Source organism: Delphinus delphis, chromosome 18 (assembly GCF_949987515.2).
Source record: "Delphinus delphis chromosome 18, mDelDel1.2, whole genome shotgun sequence".
Classification (NCBI taxonomy): Eukaryota; Metazoa; Chordata; class Mammalia; order Artiodactyla; family Delphinidae; genus Delphinus; species Delphinus delphis.
In genome coordinates this window covers 24793542-24811642 of record NC_082700.1, presented here as the reverse complement: position 1 = coordinate 24811642, position 18101 = coordinate 24793542, and the positions used below count along the sequence as shown (strand labels likewise).

The following is an 18101-nucleotide window of genomic DNA, read 5'->3' as shown; positions in this document are numbered from 1 at the left end:
TTTCCATTTCACAGATGAGGAAACTGAGGTTCGTGGAGCTTCAGGGCACAGGGCGGGAATCAGCCGAACACCAGCCCTAAACCCTTTGGGGCCTTGGTGTCGCCAAAGCTACTTTCGTGGGGCGCGTTGTCAGGGCGCGCGGGGAAGGCGGCGGGTAAATATTTGGGGCTGTAACCTGGGCTCCGGCGACTCCGCGTCACTGCGGTTCCCCAGCGGGCGCGTGGCGAGGGCGGTGCCTGGGGGACAGGGGCGTCTCTGGCGCAGCGACAGGGACAGACCCGGCGGCCAGGCTCCCGTGGCCCCGCCCCGGCCCGCCCCCGCCCGCGGCTATAAGACCTTGGGACTGCTGGTGGCTGCGGCCCGGGAAAGATCTGGCGGGCGGACGGCGCAGGCAGCTGCGCGGCGGGAGCGCAGCCGGACTAGGGGACAGGCAGAGCGGGACGAGGAGAGGGGACGGACGGCCTCAGCGGGAGCGCCTGCACGATCCCGCGCCCAGACCTCGCAGGACCCCCCGACGCGCGCCGGGCCTAGCCCGCCCATGAAGCCGCCAGCCGTGCAGGGCAGCCCCGCGGCCGCCGCGGCCGCAAGTGAGTGGGGGTCTCCTTAAAGCCGGGGCCTTGCGCGAAAGAAGCGGAATCCCGCGTCGTCTCGTTTCATCCCTCCCCCAGCCTCACCGTCGGGACTCTGCCCCGGGGCGGGTTCAGCCTCCTCCCCACGCGGGGCTGGGGGTCCGAGCCCGACACGTCACGGGCGCATCCTGACTCAGTCCTCCCACCGCCACCCGGTTCACACGCGCCCCCGGGGAGCGAACGCGGGGAAGAGTCCCCGACAGCGCGTGGGAAAGAGTTCGGCTGTGTCACTAAGATGCGTGACCTTTGGCCTGCAACTTCCCCGGGTCGAGGCTCACTTTCTTTATCTCGAAAACGGGCGCGACACCAAGGCGCACTTCAGGGGGTGGTGGTGAGTATTAAAAGATAACAGCGAGCAACGGGCAGCGACAGCCGGGCTGTCCCCGGGCCAGCGCGCGGTCAGCGTTAGTTAGCGATCCTTGGGAACCGTGCGGCCCCTGCCGGGCCCGGGGTGGGACGGCCGCCCCACCCCACCCTCACCTGAGCCTGCCGTCCCTCCCCAGCCCCGGCCTTGGACTCGGCCGACGCGGGGGACCTGAGCGACGCGCTGTGCGAGTTTGATGCGGTGCTGGCCGACTTCGCGTCGCCCTTCCACGAGCGCCACTTCCACTACGAAGAGCACCTGGAGCGCATGAAGCGGCGGAGCAGCGCCAGCGTCAGCGACAGCAGCGGCTTCAGCGACTCGGAGAGTAAGTGTGGCCCCGCCGGGGAAGGTGCCGGAGCCCTGGGGACTCCCCGTACCCGGCCCGCGGAGGAGCGCTCTGGGCTCGGGACTCAGTTTGCTTATCGGGGCCGGGCGGGGTTATAGCCCCAAAGCTCAGCGCGGTCTCTAAGACTCTAGGCGTCTCCGGGGTTGCAGGCCCGGCGGGGGCAAGACCTCTGAGGATGGTCTCGGGAAGGCTCTTGGAGGGCAGGCTGGTCTACCTGCCTCCGGCAGGTGTCAGGACGCAGGAGGGTCGAAGCGGTAGGACTCCTGGGACCCCAGCCAGGCCTTCCCGCGGCTCCCCGACCTCCTCTCCTTTCCCCTTCTTTCCCCTCTCAGCAGTATCTTCAGAGGCTGTGGAGCAAGTGCTACAGGCATGGGGTCGGGGCGCCTGGGAGGGCACAATATGGACATATTTGTGAAACCAGGAAAGATTTCATAAGGTCCCGTTCTTAGATTTTTGAAACACTTCTTGCACTTTCTTCTGGCCCTGAGCTCCCAGACTTGTTGCTACACTGCCCGAAGTTTTGAAAGAATCCCTGGCACTGCTGAGTTCAAGTATTAAAAAGTGTCCCTCATCCTTCAAGCAGGTCCATCACGTGGACGGCTGTCTCTGACTCCCCACCCAGTTGGGGGTGGGCAGAGAGCAGATGGGCCCAGAGCTGCTTTCTGGTGACTTTGCTCATAGTGAAGACTACCCCCCGCGTCTCTCTGTCCTAAACAACCTTGTTACAAAGAGAGACCATTTTTTTCCAGGAACTCGAATGTCCCGATAGGATTTTGGATACCTTTTCAGGCGTCAAATGGTAAATCGGGTGACTTTTCAGTATTATGTGACTGGTGTTTTACCCAACCTGGATTACTTCCTATTTTTCAAAGTGAATTTTAAACATTTCTGGGTAATTCTTAAGGCTTCATTCCCTAGATGGGATACAAGTGTGAATGTCACTCCCTTTGTTGTCCTTGACTCTGGAAATAAAAACAATGACCTTTCCTTGTGATTCCCTTCTTTTGAAATCCGAAGCTCCCCCTTGTTACAGGGCAAAGATACAGTCCTAGGCTTACACATGAGCTGTCCTTCTGAAAAGGAATAAAGGACACTCGCCACCCAGTTCAGGCTTTGAGTCAGAAACTTGAGTTCCAGCTTGACTTTTCTTGGCAGCCCTGCCCAAGCGTTAGAAATAATTGCAGCTTTTGAGGTGAAAGGGAATGGAATCGTATGCTGTTAATTTTCCGTTCAGTATGTTTGGACTTTGTTGCTAATGACCAGACCGCTTATTTTCAATTTCAAAGAGAAGTCTAAAAAATTTTGAAATTTGTCTCCATATCTGTAGCCAAACTTAAATATGTCTCCTTCTACTGGGGCATGGAGCAAGTTATTCATCAAGTACAAATTCTCTCCCCCGTGGGAAAGAAAGCTGGCACAGTCTGTCCGGTGCCGCTGCCTTGCAAAGAACAGCTCCTTTCTAAACCACAGCTGCATTTGGCTAGAATACGGTCTGAGCTCACCCATTCATGGGTGATTGCAACTCCCTCTGGGTAGGGTTTCAGATCTGGGATCTGTTTTCAGAGGCCTCAAAGAAAAGGCACTCGAAACACATTCTTAACAGTTTGGGGGGAGATATTTGGAATAGTCTGTAGTTTTTCTTAGGGTATGTGTGTGTACTTTGTTTTCTGCTTTTGTTGTTAACTGTTAAACTAACCCTTAGTTTGGTGGTTAGAGAGGTAAATGGGAGAGTGTAAAGAAGGCTCAGATGACGTTTGGCCTCCACGAGGCAGGTTAGAAATAGTCCTGGCAGAAGCAGTGTGTATCTAGATAGTGATTTCTTAAGGACGCATAAGATGTGTCTTAATTGCCACTAAGAATGGATCACAGACATTTGTTGTACTCATTTGTCTGTTTAATGCTTTTCTGTGGAAGAGAATATTTGAGAGACGTGGATCCTACTGAAATTTAGCCCACCAAAGGGGAGACACACCAGGATGATCATAATAAGAGCAGCTCTCTCTCTTTTTTTTTTTAATTTATTTTTTGGCTGCATTGGGTCTTCGTCGCTGCACGCAGGCTTTCTCTAGTTGCGGCGAGCGGGGTCTGCTCTTCCTTGCGGTGCGTGGGCTTCTCATTGCGGTGGCTTCTCTTATTGCATAGCGCGAGCTCTAGGCGCACAGGCTTAGTAGTCGCGGCACGCGGGCCCTACAGCGCGTGGTTTTCAGTAGTTGTGGTGCGTGGAAGAGCAGCTCTCTTTTGCCAGGCTCTTTCTATGATTACTATTATTGTTTATTACCTCTAACCATTAATGGTCTCTTTGCTTTGCTTTAAATGTGTTATCTCATATGATCTCTGCTACAGTCCTGGAACGTAGGCACTGTTGTCTCCTTTTTTCTGATAAAATAGTGGAACCAGTTGGGCTGTCTCTCTCTCTAAGGCCTTGCTCTGTCACCATGGATGGTTGGCTGGTATGTGAACCAGGTCCTCCGGGATAGACTTGATGTCTCACTGGACAGGGATCATGTGCCTGCTTATCAATGGTGGTTGTGTTTGAAGGTGTCTCTTCAAGGCAGTGGTCACCTGGCCGGGTCTGTGGAGCCCAGGCTGAGCTCTGTTAGGGCCCTGCATGAGGAGTGGGCCTCATTTTCTCTAGCTGTGAAATGGAAAGAATGCTATTTAATGATGATGTTAGAAACATCCATAAGCTCATGAGGAGGAAGAAAATATTTGTTCTGTTTGATGCTTTTAAGAAAATAATAAAATGCACATGTCACGCTATGTCACATAGGTCAGAGACATTTGAGCCAGCGTCTTGTGTGAAAATGTTATGTATGAAGCTCTAAACCCTTGGGACCTTGGTTTTCACTCTACCTTTTACAGCTCCATCACTCTGAAGATGTACCTACTGCATTCCTGGTTTTTGAAGAACCCTTCCTTTTCTCTCAAAACAAAACAAAAAAAGATGAGAAAGACAAATATTATATGATATCACTTATATGTGGAATCTAAAAAGTAGTACAAACGAACTTATTTACAAAACAGAAACAGACTCACAGACATAGAAAACAAACTTATGCTTACCAAAGGGGAAGTGGGGAGAGGGATAAATTAGGAGTATGGGATTAACAGATACATACTACTATATATAAAATAGATAAACAACAAGGATTTATTATATAACACAGGGAGCTATATTCAGTATCTTGTAATAATCTATAATGGAAAAGAATAAAAAAAGAATATATGTATGTATGTGTATATATATATATATGAATCACTTTGCTGTATACCTGAAACTAATACAATATTGTAAATCAACTGCACTTCAATTAAAAAATATTTCGCTTGCTTGCATCCAAAGGAGAAAAAGTAGACATTCCTTCTTTCACCCAGAGAAGCAAGTTACTTAGATAGGAGAGAAGAACGGATATTTAATAAGGAAATACTCTTTCCTGTTTCCACGTACTGGGAATCCTTCTAAGACGTGAAGAGGACCAAAATAACAGTGGCAAGACAACTTCACATTAGGGGTGGCATTCAAATGGGGGTTGATGAAAATAGTTCCTTTTGTTTCTTTCTTCTAGATCTCGGTTCCAACAGGTAACACCAGGCACTTTCATGAGAGCAGTTTCAACTTTGGCGTAAAAGGACTGCACAGTTAGGACGGCAGCGAGGTTCAAACGCGATACTCAGACGTGCTTCAGGCATTGTGCACATCTTTGGTTTGAACGTATTTTGAAAAATCTGTTGTTTTTTCAGTATTTTCAAAACCGTAAGCGCACAGCATGACTTCTGAAATGTGTTTAATGACATTTTAACTCATCAGATACTAAATTTTAACCAATGTGTTAATTTATGATTCCACCGATTGATTTTATAAGAAGTTTCTAATATTAACTGGAACTTTAAAAGGTGATGCAAACTTCTATCTTTGACGGATTGGAGTTTCCTTTTTCCTTTGAGCGGGGAAGTGTTTTGCTACTTAACAGAAAATGTCTGAAGTCTACTCCGTATGCTGGGGCTATTATGATTTTGCAGGGCCATTGTAGGGAATGAGGAACTGGCTTCTTTAGCATGTGCAGGACCTAGAATGTCTGTATTTCTTTGCCTCGACTATTCTAGCTTGGCCCTGGGAGAGGGGACTGTATGGCCCCTGGCGGGGGGCATGCATGAGAGGTAGCCTATTGGCTGATCTGGCCTAAGAGCCACTGAGACCAGAACTTGAACTTGTTCAAGGCGGGAGAGACTGAGGAGTTAGGAGCCCTCAGGGTGTCCCCGTGTGTGTTAGGAATTCCAGGCAGGTGACAGGTGTCACTGGCTGACACCTGGAGGGGTATCTAGAGGGACTGAGCAGTCTCAGAAGGGAAGCGGGGGCGATAGTGCTGAAACTGAGAAACGTTTTCTTATTTCATCCCACTTTCAGGGAGGCTGTTGGAATTTAGATTTTGAGGGGGAGATTCAACCCACCGCCCCCAACACCCGCATACCATTCCCTGTGGCAAAAGGGAAACAGGTCCAAGGCTTTCTTTTTCTCGGTTAATTACTGTGGTTTGCTTGCCTGAAATGTGTGGGATTGTTCTATATTTACAGGAGCTCTGGGCCAGGGTTACTGTCTGTGGTTTCCCTTTCCTCTGGAGTAGCACACGCTGGTGCCAACCCCAAATTACCTTTCTCTCCACCCCCAAACGAAAAAAGCACGTCTACCTTTTAAACAAGCCTCTGTTTTTGTAGCTGAGTTTCCCAAGCTCTGCTGGCGCTCCTGCAGTTAGATGTTTGCATATTTAATATGTTCACATTGCTTTTGATGATGTCTTAGAAAACTTGGTCCCTGAATTCGCGGTTCCTGGCTTCAGCGCACCAACTTGACTGGCCGAGGACATTTCTGATGGGGCTTTAGAGCTGATAGCAGTAGATGTTGTAAGGCCCTAAAATATCTGGTCTTGCCACCTGCCGCGGTTCCCCAAATCATCAGTGTTATGTGTCCCTTGAACCCCTGTTAATGGCAGCACCTAATATTGGGTGGGGCAGCAATACATTAGTATGCTATCAGCCTGTGACACATTCCTGTCCTTTATCAGACTAATGAGCTGTTATTTCTAGAACTCAAGAAATAGAGTTCTAGGGGAATGAAAAGAACAGGAAGTCAGGCTTTGCTTCCCTTTTAATATACACCTAGCATGAAATCTTGTTCACTGTAAGTCCGTGGACTGAAATTTTATTGGATAAAGGGTAAAGAGAAGTCTAGAGCTTGGGGTACTTCCGTGTCTGTGGGTTTGTTCTTGGAAGGTTTGTTCTAGGACACCTCTGAAGATAAATTTTCTCTTAGGAATTTATCGGAAGAAGTGGAAGAAGCCTGGCCCCAGAATCTTGAGTCTTCTTACTCTCTGTGGTGACCTTTCTTCTCCTGAGTGTGTCCTCCTCCATTTTGTTGGGAAAACAGAATAAAAGCAATGAAAACCATAGGTATCACATGGAGCGCCTGGCTTACTGATTCCCCTTTCGCAAGAGAAGAAACTAAGGCTCAGAGATGAAGTGACTTGCACAGGGTCACACAGCTTTCACACGGCCTCGGTGCCACCCATCTCCAGGGTGGCAGCTTCTGGAGCTCCTGCGGTTGTCCTGGTCGTTGTTTTTGGGAATGACGTGTAGAGCAGTTATGAACACAGGGTGGAACTCAACTGTGGGGAAGTTTGGCTCAGGGGTGCTGGGGTTCATTTCCTTTTGATGGTTGAACACTCTGGAGCCTGGAGTCAGGTTGGGCCCAGACTGTGCACTGGAACTCATGGGAATAGAGAGACGTCAAAGTGTAGCAGTGAACTGGTGCTGAGATTGTGTGTGTGTGTGGGTGTGTGGGTGTGTGTGTTTGCCCCCTCCCAAGGGATGAGTGTACATGGACGTAAAATTGATGGAGAGTCGGGGCAGAACAGAGGTGAAGTCCCAAGTCAGGAGAAGGGCCTGCGGTTCAGGGTGTGGTGGTGAGACTGAGACCAGGGGTGCTGCCAGCGAGTCCTGGGTTCAGCACTCTGGGCCAGGGTTGGGGGTGATGCTCTCAGGTGTCCTTTGGAGCCAAGGATGACGTTCCAGAGGCCTCATACTCCTTTCTCCTGGCTCACGAGTCCGGGCACGAGGCCTGCTTCCCCAGGGCCCTCTGTGGTTTTCCTGCCCCCTCAGTCTTACCTCATCTTTTCCCCGCAAGTCTCTCGGGTTCTATTTGGGGGCGATTCTCCTGACTCTGACGTGGCGACAAGCAGTAACGAGACGCGGTAGGTCTGCGTTGGGCGTGACCACTTTCCTGTGCGTAGGGAAAAGGCCTCCCCTTGAGAAAATCCAGACTGCTGCAGAGGGCGGCCCAGCTGACAAGCAAGCAGAAGGGCTTCCCATGTTCAGTTCCACTGAGTACAAGCGTCTTGAGAAATATCAATAGAGGTGCCACCGAAAAAGTGTCCCAAGGGCAAGTAAACCAGGGGAAATAGGGCTGAGCTGGTTTCTTTTCTTTCTTTTTTTTTTTTTTTAATATTTATTTATTCATTTGTTTGGCTGAGTTGGGTCTTAGTTGCGGCATGCTGGATCTTTTGTTGCGGCGCCTGGTCTCTTCGTTGTGGCTCGCGGGCTCTAGAGCGCACAGGTTTAGTTGTCCCATATCATGTGGGATCTTAGTTCCCCGACCAGGGATCGAACCTGCGTCCCCTGCATTGGAAGGCGGATTCTTAACCACTGGACCGCCAGGGAAGTCCCTGAGTCTGTTTCTTTATCACAAGATGCCTCTGGCACATTAAAGTGGGGTTACATCAGAGGACTCTCCAGGGGTGCTTGGTGTTTCTTAGAGTTCGTTGATCACAAAGTTCTTCTCAAAGGACCACTATTCTGGGAAGTAATTTCTGGGGAAATGTAAGGGTAAGGTTTGGTGTTTCAGATCTCAGTAGGTGTTCATCATCAAAGCCTTGAAAAAGGGTTGTTGTCCTTTTAGGTGACCCGGGCTGGACCTAAGAAGGAAGAATCGACTGTGAGGGCTGGGCATGTTTGGAAAACTGAATGCGATGGGTGTGTCGGCCAGGAAGACAAGATGGCCCTGGGGCCACCTGGTCAGGGGAGGGTGGGAGGACGAGGAAGGAGGCCTCAGGAACTGCTCCAGGAACTTGGAGCAGTCTTTAGGGATGAAGAGGAATTCTCCTAGGACCAGAAACCTCTGCTTCTGAAAACCCTTTTTTATTCTGGGCATGTCTTTTTTTTTTTTTTTTTTTTGCGGTATGCGGGCCTCTCACTGTTGCGGCCTCTCGCGATGCGGAGCACAGGCTCCGGACGCGCAGGCTCAGCGGCCATGGCTCACGGGCCCAGCCGCTCCGTGGCATGTGGGATCCTCCCGGACCGGGGCACGAACCCGTGTCCCCTGCATTGGCAGGCGGACTCTCAACCACTGCGCCACCAGGGAAGCCCTGGGCATGTCTTTTGTAACTTAGTCCTGTTCATTTTGAGTTAAGGGGACCAAAGAAAGGTGGTTTTGCATCTTCCTGAGCTGGAGGTGATTGGATGAAACTGAGCGAATCCCAAGGAGGACAGGGAGCCTGACCAGGTCCTCATGGTTCAGCCACCCTCTCTCACCCGAACAGCCTTCCCAGAACTCATCTCTGCTACAGCCGTGCCTAGCTTTGTGTTTTGTTTTAACTGGGAAGGCTGTTCCTTTGTGACCTCAGAGGCCACATCCTGCTTCCGCCGCTGGGTCTTCCTTTGAGCCTTTGAGTTAGTGCAGCTCAGCCAGCAGTTCCTTTCTCTGTCACAGCCACACAGCTGGCTGGCCGTGGGTTGGTTTCCTCCCCCTTGGCAGAACTTAGAGAAATAGAATCTCAGAACTTCAGAGCTGGAAGGGACTTTAAGGATTATTTAGTCCAGCTTCCCATTTTATGGTTGGGTAAACTGAGGCCCAGAGACATTATCTTCTCAAGGGCATCTGAATACTTAGTAGCTGGGCTGGTTTCCTTAACTCAGCTCAGCCCTGCTTCTGGGACCTTGCCTTGCTCTTGCTCTGGTCTTTGAGGGTATGACAATGTAGGCAGCAAATCACCCAAACTGTAATAGACAACCTGTGGGAGAAGAAATCTTTATCTTTGACCCTCTAGCTTATCCCCAGAATGTAGGAGCTCAGGAAAACCATGACAAAGACTCTCTCATGAGCAGGCAGGGAGGATTATCAAGTCATGGGATCCAACCTTGTCTTTGTATTTTAGGGGGTTCAGAGGGCAGAAGGGACATTTTTCAGGAAAGATGGTTCCTTATGTCTCAAATCCCAAGGGAAGCCCCTCGCCCTCATTGGCCAAGCATTGGCTTAGCTGTCAGTTAGACACCCACTGGGCAGTGGGCTCCGGTTTGTCACAAAGGAGGCTGGTTTGGTCATGATGATCCTGTCACCCGCTTCTTTTTTTTAGGGAAGCAAGGGCCTTTGGTGTGCCTGATTGAAGACACATACACACATATACAGGCACACTCTCCTGCCTCAACTCATTTGGGGGCATAAATATAAAATCTGGAAACCAGCCTATTTTCTTTATAACTTTGCTCCTTTGGGAGATAAACTGTTGGTTGGCAATAGACCATAAGACTGAAAATCGTTTCTAATGAGTTACGTTCTCTTTCCTGAAAGGTGCAGATTCACTTTATAGGAACAGCTTCAGCTTCAGTGATGAAAAACTGAATTCTCCAACAGACAGCACTCCAGCTCTGCTCTCTCCCGCTGTCCCTCCTCGGAAAGGTAAGTTCATTAGTTGGATTGTGAGTGTTTTTGCTTCCTTCCTCCCTCCTCCTGCTTCTCAGCCTCTTCTTTCTTCCCCCTTCCCCCTAACCGATCTTTCCCAAATGTGCAAAACAAATAGAGAAGACCAGTATCTTAGTATAGTACAGCATGGAATGGACTTTGTTATTTCTCAGGATTTTGATCAGCGTGAAAGTGAAATCAGATAACTGGGGGGCAGGAAACCAAAGTCACAGGGAGAAAAGACGTTTAGACTCTGGACTTTGCTTTCTGTCTTGTGGTGTCATCAAGACAGTGTCAAATGACAGTGCCTGGTTCTAGAATGTGAAACTCAGCAGTTAGGCTTTGCAGAAAGTTGGGTTCTTTTTCTTGCATTAACTCTTTAACTAATGCTTTCAGATGACCAATTTAGCAATTAAATGGGGTCATCATTAAGAAACAAGTAATGATCTAACATAATTCAGAATGGCAGCTCCATCCTGCCTCTACTGTGATATTAATAGGCCGAGAAGGTTTTTAAAGACGCATGAGCAGTTTCTTATATTTTGGAACTAGTAAAGTGTCTCCAGCCAGAGAGCTGAATGTTCTTTTATATTGGGCAACTGCCCTTTTGAAAACAAAAGCAGTTTTTTTCCCTTAAGAAACATTATACTTGCTGAAAATAGTTGCAGAATGCAATAAAAGTGGAACATAGTTAAAAAGAAATATGAAGATTCCATCATTTTCTCCCTCTGGCATGAAGACAGAATTTCCCCCTTTTTCAAAAGGACATTTTAAAATTCTCTTCTCAACATAACAATGTTAGCAGCCACAGGGGACTCTGCCGTTGTCCAGCCCTTCATCTGTAATGGATCTATTGAATTGAGAGAGACAGAACAGTCTAGAAAGTGGCTTAAAATGTGCCCTGATTTGTTACCTGATCCTCAAGAGGTAGAAATTAAAGAGGAGAAGAAAGCCCTAGTGGCAAATTGACTTTAAGAGCTAAGAACAATGAGCTATTTGTGGCCAGCGGGGGCTAATTAATAAAAATATCCAGTAGTGCATTCAGAGAGGGCATGAATGATGAACTCTAGAGAAAAAAGTAAGATACACAGAAAGAAGTACATGTCTCAGGATATAGAGGGAACAAAATCATAATGAGGACTTGTTACTCTATGCTGGCACCTGGATGGGATGAGGCTGTCTAGACCCAGGAGCTTCCTGTCGCCTTCTCTGTACCATTTTGACACGGAACTGTAGTGCTTAGTTCATTCCATCCTGGAGGTACCATGAGGGCTGAAGCATTGCCCTGGAGTGATAGCATGAACAAAATTGCATCAGGGGAGAAGTTTAGCAGGAATTAGGAAATCTGGGTGTCCATTCCACACAGTGCCGTGCTCCCCGAATATTTTGACTAACTCAAATCCTACACAATCAAAAAGTTCAAACTTTTAATCTTCCTTCCCTGTCCCTGTCTCCCCGCATCTCCCAACTTTTAAGGTAGCGAAGGGAGATACTTCTTCCAGGTTGCTGGGATAGGGGTGGGGTATGGGGGTGGGTGATGAACTACAAAAACCAGAAAGAAACATTTAGGCTAATCTTCAGAATAAGTTTCCGAGTTGACTATAAGTAAACCCTGGAGCAGCCACTTAGGGTTGGTACAGGACACTCTTTAATAAAGTCTCTGAAGACAAAGAGATGGGGTCGCATAATTCTGGAAAAGTCGGAGTCATCAGCTGTCTTGGATATGGAAACTGAGCCCCAACTCTTGTTTTTCAGCCAAACTAGGAGACACGAAAGAGCTAGAAGACTTTATTGCTGATCTCGACAGAACCTTAGCAAGTGAGTACATGCCTGGTAGTAAAAAAAAAAAAAAAAAAAAATCAAACAGAAAACCCAACCAGCACCTCTGATAAAGTGCTGTAATGTTTACCAGCTTGCCTGGGGCAGGAAGTTACATCATAAGGCTTCGTTAGGCTCAGAAACAGGACCCTAGTGGCTCAGAAAGAAATTCTGAGGGTAAGCTTACATTGAAGTAGACCGTGTGCCTTTCCAAACAGTGAGAACTGACCACCAGCAAACAATGGCATTTTGTCTGAGAAATGGAGAGTAAACTAGTAGTTAGAGCAAGATCGGAGCCTTACGAGCATGGTGGCCTGCCAGGCTTTTCAGAAAAAAAGAATCAGCCTGTTGACCGTCAAGCATTACACTGACAAGCCAGGGGGTTCCATCTCAGGGGCCAGAGAAACTTTCACAAGTTACGTCAGGGGTCTGGTGAGGTCTGACTTCTAGAGGGTTGGGTCCCCAAAGAGAGAATTGGCTTGGGGCGATCCTGAAACCAAAGACCCACGCCAGTTACTAAAAGACCTGGATTAAGTACGCAGTACCTTGTTTCCCACTGGCAGTTACACTAACGGCACCCCATTTTCCGTGACCAAAAATTTTGAGACCTGAGGATGTTGGATCATCACTGCTACAGGGGCGCCTAGAAGAAGGGACCCTGAGAACCAGTCCACCCAGTCTATTTCCAAAGAACAGGATTGCAAGAGCCAGAAGGATCAGCTAGAGTTTCCCGGATGACAGTTTCAGCAACTCTACCCTTGGGGGGCCTTGTTCGGTCACAGAACAGGCCTGGAGAATTGCATCCTAGCCCCTTTCATTTTACAGTGAAAGAGTTGATTTTCCTTAAGAAATATTTTACGCTATACTCTGCTAAATAGCTGGGTAGAATCTGAAAAAATAGATCCAAAGCCGGTTATTTAAAAAGAACTCTGTTCTTAAACATGGTTTCAGACAGACCTAAGTATTAGGTGGAAAGTTCTTGTGCCGTTTCTGTTTACTGGAAGATTTTGTTGCCCGTTTTCTTATGTGCTGTACCATCCTCCATCAGAAGACTGTTTTGACAGAGATGATTGTAATTGCAGCACAGTTTATATTAGACCCACGTGACCTGCCTGTGGACTTCATGGAAATTGCAGCAGGCTACCAGTCATACCAGTTAATCAGACATATACTACGTGGGAAGCCTGCCGTTAAGTTTGGTGCTTTGATGCCTGTCTGAGAGGTGTACTCTGGCTAAGCATAGGAATTGTTGGCTTTTGTGAGTGGATCACCTTCTCTGTCTCCTGTTGACAGGTATGTGAAGCGAGAAGCTCTGGGGCCTTTCATCGTAAGGGAGAAGCTTCAGAGAGCTCTGAGGACCTGATAAAATCAGCCACAGAATTTGCTGCTGGAGGGCCCAGAGATGCTGCTCATCTACCACCAGGCCATTCTCATTCTTGTCCTAAAAATGCCTTTGGGCTCATCTCTGGGCAAGTTAGAAATTGACTTTGTTTACCCGCTTGCAGCGTATTAGAACAGATGACTCATGCTAATGTTGTATTTCCTCTTAAAACATAGCTTTTCTGTAATTTAAAGTGCTTTTATGAAAATATTTGTAATTAATTATATATAGTTGGAGACAGTACTATGCTTTTCCCATTATAATATATTTTTGTATGCAAATAAAGTTTGAACTGGAAGTCTGTCTTTTGTAAGCTTTCCTTTTTTTTTTTCTCTTGATTTCTTTCAATATATGTCCATCCAGCTAGTATTCAAGTGGAAATAACACGCCGCTTGACTTCTAACATGGACCCTGGGCGCTGCCGCATTGCACTAGGCACTAGGATGGTAAACGAGAGGAAGTGTTACTTTGCAGTTCATTCGGGGCTCTAAAGGGAAACACTGGCATACGATTGGTGGGAAATTTTAATTTGAGGGTTGCAGTTTTAATGAAAGTTGGGTTTCTCTTCTATCTCCATTCTCCTCCTTTCTTAGGTGCCACGGGTTCTTTCCTTCAATTAGGGGAAATACCAGGTGTACTCAAAATCCAGGGCAAGTTGGGGCAGCTGGAGGACTTATAAATGATGGTGCTCTCATAAAATCCGTGTGCTGAGGAAGATTTGATGTGCTGGCCTCTATGCTAACGTCCAGGTGGCTTCAGTGGAGCCGGAGGGTCCAGATGCAAGGTCTCCCATAAAGTGGGCTTCGCCTGTAGAGGCCAGTGACCACCCCCCCAACCCTGCACCTGCCTTCTGTGGAGGACGGGGAGAGGCATAAAAAACAGGAGAGTCCATACTTTTCTTAGCTATGCTTTTCTATCCTTAAAACATCTAAAATAACCAGGCATTACTTTGATAATCAGAATCAAGTTATTAAAAAACTCCAATCCTTATGTTCCTGTAGAACACAAATCCAAAGCATAAGTACTTATAATTTTATTTATATTTTCAAAAGCTAACTACTAATTTGATCTGTTTTTCAGGGCATTGTGCAACTATTCAATAAAGTACCTTTTCTTTAGCCTTTTTCTTTTCCCCAAATTTCTGGGAAAGCTTTTGGGTTGAACCCAAATATTTTCTTTATTGAGATGTAATTCACATACCCAAACGTTCATCATTTTGAAGTGTACATTTCAGCAGTTTTAATTAAAAAAATTTAAAAAATTTTTTTGGCCATGCCACGTGGCTTACAGGATCTTGGTTCCCTGAACCAGGGATTGAACCCGCACCCTTGGCAGTGAAAGTGTGGAGTCCTAACCACTGGACTGCCAGGGAATTCCCCATTCAGTAGTTCTGAGTACCTATATTCACAGAGTTGTGCAACCATCACTATCTAATTCTCTGCCTCTATGGTTTTGTCTATTCTGAGTATTTCTTATAAATGGAATCATACAACATGTGGTCTTTTGTGTCTGGATCCTTCCCCTTTGCATACTGTTTTCAAGGTTCATCCATGTTGTATGTGAATCGTTACTTCATTCCTTTTTATGACTGAATAACCACTGTATTCATTCCTTTTTACTTCATTCCTTTTTATGACTGAATAGTCACTGTATGGCTCTACCATATTCGGTTTATCCTTTCCTTGGTTGAGGGACATTTGGGTTGTTTCTACTTTTTGGCCAGCAAATATTGCTCTTATGAATATTCATGTATACATTTTTGTGTGGATATATGTTTTAATTTCCCTTGGTATATAACTAGGAGTGGAATTTCTAGGCCATACGATAACCCTATGTTTAACTTTTTTGAGGAATTGTCAAACTTTTCCATAGCAGCTGCGCCATTTTACGTTCCCACCAGCAATGTACGAGGGCTCCAAGTTCTCCACACCCTTGGTAACACTTGCTGTTGTTCATCTTTTTGAATATAACCATCCTAGTGGGTGTAACGTGGTATCTTATTGCAGTTTTGATTTGCATTTTCCTGATGACTAATGATGTTGAACATCTATTTATGTGTTTACCGGCCATTTGTGTAGCTTCTTTGGAGAAATGTCTATTCGCAGCCTGTGCCCATTTTTAAATAAGTTGTCTTTATTATTGTTGAGTTGCAGGAGTTTTCTATATATTCTGTATACAAGTTCTTTACCAGACATCTGATTTGAAAATTTTTCTTCTATTTTGTCGGTTGTCTTTTCACTTTTTTGTTAGCGTCCTTTGAAGCACTAACTTTTGATGAAGTCCAATTTATCTATTTCTCTTTTGCCACCTGTGCTTTTGGTGTCATATCTAACCATTGCCTAATTAAAGGTCACGAAGAGTTACTTGTATATTTTCTTTTAAGAGTTCTATAAGATTATACAAATCTTACATTTAGGTGTTTCGTCAACTTTGAATGAATTTTTGTGTATGATGTGAAGTAGGGGTCCAACTCCATTCTTTTGCATGTTAATATCCAGTTGTCATATCAGTATTTGTTGAAAAGACTATTTTTTTCCCCATTGAATTGTATTGACACCTTTGTTGAAAATCAGTTGACCCTATGTGTACGGGTTTATTTCTGGACTCTTAATTCTGTTGCAGGGATTTATATGTCTATCCTTATTCCTGTACCACACAGTCTTGATAACTATAGCTTTGCAGTAAGTTTTGAAATCAGAAAGTGTGAGTCTTTCACCTTTGTTTTCTGCACAATTATATTGGCTGTTCTGAATTCCGTACATTTTCAGATAAATTTTAGGATGAGTTTGCCAATTTCTGCAATAAAGGCAGTGGGATTTTCATAGAAATTGTGTCAAATCTGTGTATCAGTTTGGGAAGTATTGCCATCTTAGCAGCATTATGTCTTCTTTCCAATTCATGAACATGAAATGTCCTTCAGTTTATTTATATCTTCTTAATTTCTTTCAACTATGTTTTGTAGTTTTCAGTGTATAAATCTTGCACTTCCTTTGTCAAATTTATTTCTAAGCATTCTTTTTGATACTATTGTAAAAGGAATTGTTTTCTTAATTTTATTTTCAGATTGTTCCTTGCTAGTGTACAGAGAAGTACATTTGATTTTTGTATATTGATTTTGTATCCTGCAACCTTCCTATACTTATTTATTAGTTCTAATAGGGTTTTGCGCGTGTGTGTGTGGTGGGGGCCAATTCTATATACAGAATCATGCCGTTTGCAAATGGAAATAGTTTTACTTCTACCTTCCCAATCTGAATGCCTTTAAATTCTTTTTGTTGCGTCATTGCCCTGGCTAGAACTTCCAGTACAATACTGAAAAGAAGTGGTGAGAGGGCACATCCTAGGCTTATTTCTGATCTTAGAGGAAAAGCTATCAGTCTTTCACCACTAAGTACGATGTGGGAATATTATCTTTTTTCATCAAATAAGCCCTTGACTTGTTTTCTAAACATAATTTTCCCATTACCTGGAACTGTTTTTTGTTCATGCTTGGGAACATTTATCTGCTTTGGATAAACCTTTTTTTCCACTGGGACACTATACCTTTTTATTAGTAGCCTTTTTAGGATTTGAGGATCTACCTCATTTGCCAGCTCTTTCTTTATGGTCTCCTGGAACCTGGACTCCCAAAGTTAGATGTGCAGGGTAGGGAGCTTTGTGGTCTGTTGTGAGGAGAAGGTCAATGGTTTGGAGAAAAGAAGTGGATTCCTTTAGAAGAGTGTTGGGAGGAGGGTAGTTTGTGCTCTAACCTCTGTTGGATGAGTAACAGGGGACAAGCAGGCTGTGGGCTGAGTCAGAGCTTGGGGTTCTGGGAATGTTGAAAAGAGTGTTTTCCATGTTTCCCAAGATGCATTTCAAGAGCACATTCCTAAGCTGTTTTGAAGACTAGGTATTAAGGTCATAGGTACTTGAAAAGTGCTGCATATACTTCACTTAGAGATTTATTGTGCACATTAGTACATAAATTACGTAGGGTTCAGTCTAAGGTGATGGATCAGAGAACCCCAAATATAGTGGCTTAAACAAGATGGGAGTTTCTTTCTCACTAACAGCCCAGAGGTGAGCGGTACAAGGATGGCTGAGTGACTCTCTGGTGCAAAGTGGCTGCTCCTGCTCCTGTCATCACATTTCATCCCAGCCAACACAAAGGAGAAAAAGCAAGTCAAGCACAGGCTTATTTCTTTCAGCAACATGACTAGAGGGGACACAAATTACTTCTGCTCACATTCCCTTGTCCAGATCTTAGTCAGATGGTCATTCCCAGCTGCAAGAGAGGCTGGGAGAAAAAGTCTCTTGCTGGGCAGATAAGTGCTCAACCAAAATTTGATGGTTCTGGGAACTCCCTGGCAGTCCAATGGTTAGGACTCCATGCTCTCACTGCCGAGGGCCTGGGTTCAATCCCTAGTCAGGGAACTAAGATTCCACAAGCTGCGTGGCACAGCCAAAAAAATAAATAGATAAAAAATAAAGTTTAAAAAAAAAATAATAATAAAATTTGAGGTTTCTCTTATTAAAGAAAGACAAAGAGAATGGGTATTGGAGGATAACTAGTCATCTCTGCCACAGAATGTTGAAGGCTTTGAGAAATCCTGTAGCCAAAAATCCTGCCTTTTTTTTTTTTTTGGTTGGAAAAAATACCGGTAATCCACAGCGTATTAGTCTTCCTTGGAACGCACCTTGGGAAATGCCTTTGTAGGTAATCTCACCCCAGTGAGGTCTACTGAACTCCACCTCCTCCAAGACCTGAGTGCCCACAACATGGCCTTTGCAAATTGCTTGATTGTTCCTTGGAGAGTGTCAGCCAGTGGGCTTTTCTGGAACAGAACAAGACCAGA

The 18101-nt window shown here is 45.9% G+C and overlaps 1 protein-coding gene across 2 annotated transcripts; it reads left to right on the top strand.

Annotated features, from left to right (window-relative positions):
- Positions 1–365: 365 nt before the first annotated feature.
- RGCC (regulator of cell cycle) lies at positions 366–13569 on the top strand. Of its 2 annotated transcripts, none has more exons than XM_059995516.1 (5): positions 366–587; positions 1133–1318; positions 9963–10064; positions 11823–11885; positions 13179–13569. In XM_059995516.1, exons 1-5 carry the CDS (start codon positions 539–541, stop codon positions 13184–13186), a joined length of 408 nt encoding a protein of 135 aa, XP_059851499.1. In that variant the 5' UTR covers positions 366–538; the 3' UTR covers positions 13187–13569. The 2 variants fall into 2 exon arrangements, with proteins under 2 accessions (XP_059851499.1, XP_059851498.1); XM_059995515.1 differs by having other exon boundaries at positions 9957–10064.
- Positions 13570–18101: the final 4532 nt, after the last annotated feature.